Source organism: Mus musculus, chromosome 17 (assembly GCF_000001635.26).
Source record: "Mus musculus strain C57BL/6J chromosome 17, GRCm38.p6 C57BL/6J".
Classification (NCBI taxonomy): domain Eukaryota; kingdom Metazoa; phylum Chordata; class Mammalia; order Rodentia; family Muridae; genus Mus; species Mus musculus.
The window spans coordinates 86,939,407-86,948,896 of NC_000083.6; the positions used below are offsets into that span (position 1 = coordinate 86,939,407).

General features: G+C 49.0%; 1 protein-coding gene across 1 annotated transcript; it reads right to left on the reverse strand.

Annotated features, from left to right (window-relative positions):
• Positions 1 to 4,702: 4,702 nt before the first annotated feature.
• Positions 4,703 to 8,481, reverse strand: Atp6v1e2 (ATPase, H+ transporting, lysosomal V1 subunit E2). The gene is made up of 2 exons (NM_029121.3): positions 8,438 to 8,481; positions 4,703 to 5,663 (listed from the first exon to the last, which is right to left on the reverse strand). The coding sequence occupies exon 2, from the start codon at positions 5,560 to 5,562 to the stop codon at positions 4,882 to 4,884; it is 681 nt and encodes a 226-aa protein (NP_083397.3). The 5' UTR covers positions 5,563 to 5,663; positions 8,438 to 8,481; the 3' UTR covers positions 4,703 to 4,881.
• Between the last annotated feature and the right edge of the window lie 1,009 nt (positions 8,482 to 9,490).

Here is a 9,490-nt window from a genome sequence, read left to right on the forward strand (position 1 = left end):
ACTTTTTAAAAATGTGTTACAGAATTATTTACAGAAATGAAACTTTGAAAGTAATTCAGCTGTCAGTTTCTGCTGGGTTCGTTAAATTATGAAACATGTTGCTTGCAATAGTTTATGGACATTGAAAATGAAACTTACAGCCAGGCAGTAGTGGCGCACACCTTTAATCCCAGCACTCAGAGGCAGAGGCAGGCAGATCTCTGTGAGTTCAAGGCCAGTCTGGTCTACAGAGGAAGTTTCAGGACACTAGGGCTACACAGAGAAAACTTGTCTTGCAACAAACAAGCAAACAAAGAAAATGATAATTACAAAGATCCATGATTTCATGTGAAAAACCTAGGCATAAAATGATAAGTATAATAAATATATTGTGCATAATTATTTAAAGATGCATATTTTTTATTCACAGGAAAAGTGAGCATATGGTAACTTTAAAAGGAGCCAAATTATAAACTTCAGATACTAAATGCTCCAAGTTTTAAGGCTTGCTAATCGTGCTGGACTTCCATACTGTTTTCTTATGTCTTGTATCATGCAGTAATAAAAACAATTCCACTGAGTTAAGGTTTGGAACACATAGATCTCTCTTTGGCTTTTCCCCAGAGCTTTCTATTTTGTTTTCTTTTACCGTCAAATCACCCCAGAGAGAAACTGCATGTCTCTCCTGCCTCACCAAGGGAAAGTCAGGACAGAACATGAGCTCCTAGCTTACTCCAGCAAGTGGCTTGCAACTCTGCAACGAGAACCTCTATCCCCGATCTCCTACCCAGTGCCCATATCTATATATCCATATTTCTTTTCCTCCCCTCCCTTTCTCCCTTTCTTCTTTCCTTCTTTCTCAGAGATTCATCAGTACCCACTGGGAAGATAGCCCTGGGTCAGGTGCCGTGGGCGGAGCAAACCTTCCTGCCCACTCCCACTCTGTTCCTTTGGGCGCACAGTCCTTCCCTGGCGCCCTCCTGTCACCCCCTCTCTTGCACAGGTACCGCCGGTCTGTGAGTCCTCATTGTGACTGACCTGAGCTCAGGACCTCCTGAGAGTGAAACAATGAAGCCTTCTCTGCGGTGCCAGCTATGGCCATGTAGTTACTGTCATATCTGACCCGCTGACCACCAAGGCTCTCAATTCCTACACAGTGTGTTTTATAAAAATGAATGACGGTGACTTGAGCCTCTTCAGACTTGTTCTGGATCCCAGGTTATCAGCAGGTATGGATCGGTAGGTTATGACCCTGGCCGGACTGCTTCCTTACTTCCTCAGAACTTCAAGCAGACGATAAGCTTGCTGGGTGTCCTGGACCTCAGAGCCTTCTGTAACCTCCAGGACAAGTCTTCATGGGTTTGGGAGCCTCCAGGATGAACCCAGGATCACCCTCCATAGGCTCATTGCCCAGTAAAGAAAGAGTTCACATTCATCTCTCTCAGGAGATGGCAAAGGATGTGGGGCAGGAGTCAGAAGGCCTGTATCTTAGAGCCGGGGGTGGGGTTTTAGCTGTGTCTTCAGGCAGAAGTACCCCACCTTCCCCATAAAAGAGGGCCACCCTGCAGGACAAGCCCCATGAGCTATGATTTTGCCCAAGAAGCTGGGGGGGGGGGGCACGGTGTTCTTTTGCTTTATTACAATGGAAGCTGGGGGCAGGGAGGGGGGAGGGAAAGCTGGGCTACCTTCCTCAGCTGTCAGGAGGGAGGACAGCTTTAGAGGAGGGCTCTGAGGACGAAGGAGTAAAGTGTGTGGTGGGGAAAGCATGGGGAGGGTAAAGAGCAACGTCCCCAAGCAGTCAGCAAGATGCCACAGCTGCTCTTCAGAGGTACCAGTAGGGCTGTGGTTTGGGTCTGAAATAATCTGGTGGCCCATTTCTAAGGTCCCTATGACTTTAGGGTCAGCACCAGAGCCCTACTGTATCTTTGCAGGTCTGGTCTCCCAGGTTTCTCTGGGACTAGCCTCACATGCATCCATCTCTGCCGCTCTCCAGGAAGCAGAGCTGAATGTATTTTCCCCCTCAGCCTGCTGACAAAACTAACTCTGGCTGAAGCACACATCTGTGGTGGTGGTGGTGGTGGTGGTGGTGGTGGTGGTGGTAAGAGCTGCTGGTGCCACTAACATTCCCCAGCTCCCATCCGTGGGAGGAGTCTCCACAGGCCCTCCATGTCACTTTAGGCACAGCCTCTCTGCAGTCAACAGCTTACCTCACACCTCAGGCAGAGGCGCTAATGAGGGGGAGAGTTGTGCTGACTGTTGGTTCTCACAGTTTGCTCCAAGAACACACCTTCTTTGGGGCAGGATGCGGTTGCTAATGAAGAGTGCCCACCCCCTAATGAAATGCATGCGCGCTTCTAAAGCAAAGACCCTGGGGTGGGGCACATAGAACTGTGAGCTCCACAGGGAGGTAGTCTACCAAGAGTCAAGTTAGTACTGATGCCATGCAGATCCAAAGGCTGGAATGTGCAGTTCCCACCGTGCTTGTGGAGGACACTGGTCAGGCACAGGCCCTCCAGACAGCCTCAGTCTGTGCACACAGGGCAAAGCAAGGCCATGCCCATCAAAGGAAGGTGTGCAGAAGTCCCCAAATGCATCAGGGTGAGAGGCAAAGCAGGAGACACAGTCTTCCTTGAGTTTAGATGCTCTGTTACAGCCCCTCCTTCCAGGAACAGCAGAGTAGTAGTAGTAGTAGTAGTTGTTGTTGTTGTTTTGTTAAGCTCTGATTCTGAAATACCCCAGAGATACCTTCCCCAGGCCCTTGAGTCGTAGCCCTTTTCCTTCTCACAAGCCAGAACAGAACAGGAGAGACCCTGGAGTCCCTCATTCAGAATGTCCATGAATACTCACTCAGAGCCGCCTCTGTTGCCCAATGCCAGGTGCAAAAGCCACAAGCAGGAGGACAACAGAGAACGAAGAGGATCACTGTCTGGAAGGCAGTGTGTGGGAGAAGGGACAGGTGGGAAAGAGGAGCCAGCACATAAAGGCACCTTGTGCTGACCCCTCGAGGGGACTCGGTCCTTGTGGCTGGGAACTGGGGAGATGTCAGGGCATTGCTGAAGGGACATGGAGGAGGAGGAAGAAGGAGAGTGAGAGGAGGAGGAAGGAGAGGAGGAGGAGCAGTCACGTGTAGCATGGCAACCCATGAGAAAGAGAATGTGGCAGAACATGGAGACATGGAGATGGGACTTAGGAGATAAAAGATTCAAGGGACTTTCTGAGCCTTAATTCTAGCCTTTTCCTGAGGCACCATGAGATTTCTGTCTGTGTCCTGTGAAGCACCCCAACTTACTAATAACCTGACCCCAGAGTTGTATTTGAGTCCCACGGGCCTTCTATTCAGTACACAGTTCTAACCAGACCTCTTGTACATAAGCATTTACTCTGGAAAGTTGTTCGGAGTTTCTTCTGTTCCAAACCTTTTAATCAATGGCATATATACAGATTCAACCTGAAAGCACACATACCCACACAGAACTGAATACAGAATTTGTGGGGTCCAGTGTAAAATGGCAGGGGAGGGAAGTGTGATGCTGTGGGAAGTGCTTTCTTCCTTGGTTTCTCTGCTCTTCGTGTTTATTAGTTGATGTCTTCCTGAATCAGCAGAGATTTTACTATTCATTTATGAGAAGTAAATTCATTTATGAGTAGTAGCCTCATGTACGTGTGTATCAAATGTGTGCCTGGTGCCTGCAAAGGCCATAAGGAATTGGATCCCCCTGGAACTGGAGTTAGAGATGAGCAGTTATAAGCCACCATTGGGTCCTGGGAACTGAGTTCGGGGCTTTCCTCTGAAAGAGCAACAAGTGCTCCTAACTACTGAGCTATATCTCTATCTCCAGCCCCGCTACTCATTCTACGCTACATAATACCCACAAGTAAACAAAAATGACCATGATCTGTGTTTCTTCGCTTCTCCCAGAAAGTACTTCAAGCTGTTGGGAGAGATCGCCCAAATCCCACAGGCAGTCAGTTATCCAAGGGAGTGTTCAAGCAGGTGTAGGGAGTGTCTGCAGGCCACAGGCACACCCTTCAACATTCCTGAGGATTCTGCCTCCATTCTTAATACTTGATACTTTGACAACTTCTTGGTTCTCTTTCCCATCACACTGAGCCTGAACTGAGATCCGTCTACCACTGTAGCCTCTGAATGCCAGAGAGCATGCACACCTCCCTCTGACCCACCATGCATACGGGGTCAGAGAGGTGGAATGTTAGCTGGTGATGTAGAAGGCTGGGCTTCAGGGCACCAGGGAGATGGGACAGACAGGCCAAGGACAGACTTCAGGAATACAGGCGGGCCTCTGGAATCAGTAGTGTGCATAAGCCAAGGCTCTAAACCTGTAGTATATACCCCAGTTTCCCACTGCAGCCTCTCCTCTACAACATAGCTCCAGCGATACCATCAGGAAGCTCAAGGCAGTGGCTATGGAGACGTTAAACTGCGGGTGCAGTTTCTGATTGCCTGGTGGTTTTCTGAGCGTGAACCTGGGGACGGTATACCAGACACGTCCACAATGCTGACCTTCATTACATCCCATAGTCCCAAGTTACTGCACCTGAAGCAAGAGGACACGCACACTTCATATCTGAATAAGCTTAGAGCTTCAGATGCCTAGGTCAAAGGTACAATTCACATCTCACCTCCGGCAAAGCTGACAGACACCTTCATCCCACACTTCAAAATGCCCCAGAAACTGTCAAGACAGATGGACTACAACTTGACTTCTGAGCATAATTTGGGATTTATTCCAAAGTTAACAGTGTATAACACTCTTAGCTATTCAAAGCTAGGAAAGGGCTGCAGAGGAAGATGACACCCCACCCCCACCCCAGTTCCCTTTGTCCAAATGACTTAGACTTTGAAGGCTCTGCAGTTTAGCCCAGGCTCCCTGTCCCAGAGCCTCATGTAAAGAACTTTCTGCTGGTGTTGTCTCCAAACAGAATCCCTCGTATTTCTGGCATCTTCTGCATGGCCGCGAGATTCAGCCGACTTTCCAGGGTGTTGGAAACCTTTATTTTCTGATCGCTGCTGTAGACCTCCACCCCTCCAGCAGCATTGGAAGGCAAGTGTTCAGTTTGGTCAACCTGTACCTCCAAATGCTTCTGGCAGAGCCTCATGTACTGAGGGATGGCTCTTAGCACCGCAGACTCCACCAGGTGGAGGTCCTGTGGCCGGCAGCGGACAATCATCACAGGCTCCAGCAGCCGGAGCAAGGCTTGGAGCACGAGCTTATCCAGCAGGTCCTGGTAGATTTCTTCATCCGACACAATTCTGCTGAGCCTCATCTTGGCATCCTTGAGCAATTCTAAGATGAGATTGTCTCGGGCTCTCAGGACCGTGATGCGAGCCTGGTTTCTCATGGTGGACAGCTGGATCTTTTTCTGCTGCTCAATCTGTTTCTCCTTCTTCTCAAAATAATCCATGATCTTCAGCCGCTGGGTCTGCACCAGGCGGCCCTTCTCAATGTTGAACTCTTCCTCCGCCTTGGCGTCTATCTCCTCCGCCTTCTCGTTGGCTTCCTGCTCGATGAACGCCATCATGTGCTTGATCTGCTTCTGCACGTCTATGTCAGTCAGGGCCATGGCTGCTCTCAGAAACGGGGGCAGAGGCAGGGCCTGTGGACCTTCTGGTGTCTTCAATGTAGAACAGAGTTTCCAGGGTGTTGCTAATGTCTGCTCCCTCCCTGTGCGGAACACAGAGGAGAAAAGGAGAAATCAGAGTCTGAAGGGAAGGAGACCGGAAACTGTCTCGATAGCCCTCCGTGAGTAGATACGTTAACCAATGTCCAGAGATGGGTCGTGATTTGTAGGAAGTCAATCCCGAGAAACGCAAGCTTCACCCTCTGCCATTCTGTTTCTGTTCACTCACTGTCACCCAATAGCCGCAGGTCAGGGCCGTTCTAGTCCAGAGTTCTCTCTAGGCAGCAATGACCTAAGACTCAGGTAGGAAGGCAATGGAGTGGAAATACCAAATCAATACCTAAGCATAAAGAATGGCTCAGCATGGGGCTGGAGAGAAGGCTCGGCCATTAAGACCTGAGTTCGATTCCTGGTATTCACATGGAAGCTCACAACGACCTGTAACTCTGGTCCTAGGGGATCTGACACCTCCTTACAGCCTCTGCAGGCACTGCCACACAGACGTATATACAAACAAGTCCCCCATACATACAAAATAAAAATACCCAACGATTAAAAAAAAAAATCAATGAACACATTATAGGATGAGAAGGACGGAGGGGAATCATGAGAACCTGGTAATGCAGGACTCAATCCAGGAAGACTGCTTGGAGGCAGGAGGCTTCACAAAACCTGTTATGACATGAGAGTATGGCTAAGTGAGAAAAAAAGCACTCTGGGGAGAGGCGTGGGGTTGAAGAGGCTGAAGGCAGTCTTTTCACCAGGAATGGTGTCCAAGTTTCTGTATATATTTCAATCAGCCGGTAGACCTTTAAGAAGTCTGTGTTTGAAGGTCTCACTCAGTACCTGCTGCTCCTCATACACTGTTGTCATCAAAGTCTCTGCCAGTGTCACCTGGGATTCTGCATGTTAAAAAGACTGCAAGGCTAGGGTAAGAGTGCTTGCAAACAATCCCGAGAACCTGCGTTTGATCCCTAGGACCCTAATAAAGGTGGAAGGACAGAACCGAGTTGACCTCTGACCTCTGTGAATGTGTGACAATGATAATCAGTGCACATCCTCATTCACAGACTTTTGTCATATACACGTCCTCCTCCAATGGTAATGGAGCAGGAGGAAAGAGAGAACGAGGAGGAGGAGGAAAAGGAGGCGGGGCAGGAGGAGGAGGAGGAAAAGGAGGCGGGGCAGGAGGAGGAGGAGGAAAAGGAGGAGGGGCAGAAGGAAGAGCAGGAGGAGGGGCAGGAGGAGGGGCAGGAGGAGGAGGAGCAGGAGGAGGGACAGGAGGAGGGGCAGGAGGAAAGAGAGAAAGAGGAGGAGGAGGAAAAGGAGGAAGGAAAGGAAGAGGAGGAGGAAAATCCTGGTAGAGCATTTACTTAATAAGCCCTTGACCCTGGCTTTTATCCTTGCACACCAAAATCAAACAAAACACACCAAAAAAAAAAAAAAAAAAAAAAACCCACAAAAACAAATAACCAAAAATGAAAACAGAAGACGTTAAAAGATCTTCCCTACTCGGGCCATAAAATGCTGTCCCAATGGCATGATACGGCCAAGGCACTAGTGAGCTTACAACCGCTGTAGTTGCCTGTATGGGGCCCACCTAAGACTGAACTCACGAGCATTCGGTCTTAGACAGAGGAGGGGTCAGTGGGGTCCCACACACCCAGGGAAGCTAGCGGAAGCCTGACCTGCTGCAGGACAGAAAGTCATTTCTTTAGTGATGCCGCCACCCACGAGTGACATCACTCCATCCACACCCACGTGAGTGATCTGGTTAAACTCAGTGGGTCACAAAACAAAAAACAAAGTAAAATCAACAAAACTAAAAGTCAAGAAAATATGGTGACGCTTTGGTGAGAGGACAGGAGGCACAGTGGGAGGTGTGGGCACAGAGCGTAAGGAGGGTGAAGGGATACCTGTGAGCAGAATGTATTATATACATATATGAAATTATCAAAGAAATTGATTTAAAAACTCAAATCTCATCAGGCTCAGGAAAATATATGAACAAAATAAGAATATCCAAAATATAAAAAGGACTAAATAATTTTTTAGAGCTAAAGAACAATTGAATTAGAAAGATATTCAAAGCATAAGCAGGACTACTAAGATGGCTCCGTGGGTAACAGCACTTGCCACCAAGCCTGAGGATCTGAGTTCAATCCACGGCACGCACATGGTGGAAGACCCCAGCTCTGGTCAGTTTTCCTTTAGCTTCACACCTGTGCCCTGATACACATTCACGTAATTTTAAATTCTCAAAACAGCCAGGTGTGGCAGCTCAAGCCTCTGATCCCAGCTCCTGGTGGGCAGAGGCAGGCAGATCTCTGTGAATCTAATGCCAGCCTTTCCACAGAGTAAGTCCCAGGCTGACTAGACCCACGTAGCAAGTTCCTAAATCAGATAATCTTTCTGAAAAGCATATTATTTATCTTATGTTATTTGGAGGTATACTTTTGAAAACTAAGGTTTTTTATGACTAGAGCAAAAACACTCCCTGCTCCTACACAAGACATATCGATGAAATAAGTTTTAAAAGGCTCCCCGAAAGCCGGACGTGGTGGCGCACCCAGCACTCAGGAGGCAGAGGCAGGCAGATTTCTGAGTTCGAAGCCAGCCTGGTCTACAAAGTGAGTTCCAGGGCAGCCAGGGCTATACAGAGAAACCCTGTCTTTAAAAAAAAAAAAAAAAAAAAGGCTCCCTGAGTAACTCCAAAGGTCACCAACTTTGGGAGCCACCCTAGATGAAGGGTAAGGGGTGTGAAATGTCGGACACCCGGACATGTGTGGAGGAATAGACACTCTAGCTGAGCCCTTACCACTTCCATGCCAGGAGCTGCCTTTGGTCTGGCGCCGGGAGTCTGACACAGAATGTGGAATTTGGAACGCTCACTGGAACCTGGCACTGCGGACCCTTCTGAACAGATGATTACGGCCGTCTGACCAGGCAGCTCGAATTCACAGAGCCAGTCTACCCCTTCGGAGGGCTGGCCAGCTCTGCCACAAAGAGTCCGAGAGAGGGTTCCTTGGCACCTGGACTGTGGCTGGGCTTGTCTTTCACGCTCAGAATCTCAATTAAGTAGGCACAGAGTTGGCCCCACTCTGGGGTGGGCTTCCCTTAACTGACATGTGTACAGACCCAGTCAGCCAGTTTATTAATTTACTAATGAAAAATACAGCTGCCGTGCTGGTGGGTCATGGCCTCTCTTATTTGGCCTGTGGAGCCAAATCGGAAGGCTGTTTAATGAGAAAGCCGTCTAACGACAATTCACCAGATGGTCTTTAAGAGAGCACTCCTATCACAGGCTGCTGGGCTTCTTTTCATGGTGGAGGCACTTCTCCATGCCCAGACAGGGCCAGCTTCCACCGTGCAGGCTCCACAGTGAGGCTGCCTGAAGCTCCCACCCCGCTCTTCACTGACCACGCATGTGATTTTGCTGAAGCAGCCGGATCCCCTCCCCCAGCCCCCCCAGCTTCCTCAGGAGTATAATGGAACGTGACAGCATCTACATAGCGTGGCCTTAAATGAAAGGGAGGGTTTATCATAGTGGTACGCAGAGTCGGTCTTCGTGGACGCTAATTGCCTCGGACAACCCTATTTGCCGCTTCACATTGCAGCCCCTGTTTGAACATAAAGGATCTAGAGCAGACCTGACTCTCACTAGCTTGGCCTCCTTGTTAAACTTAGTAACCCTGTCTGGAGTTCACGGACTCTTCTAACATGTCTCGGTGTCCTTGTCCCCAGTCCAGACACAGCCAGACTCTCAGAAATAGTGGGTAAAGTTCTGAATTCCGAGGCCCTGGTCTGGGGGTGAGGGTGGATCATCTCATAGCTAGTTGCAATTCCCCCTTCCTGATGCTGCAGTCCACAA

Bases quoted from the DNA above. Each gene is read 5' to 3' on its own strand.
- Atp6v1e2 (NM_029121.3), bottom strand. From the start codon at position 5,562: ATGGCCCTGACTGACATAGACGTGCAGAAGCAGATCAAGCACATGATG.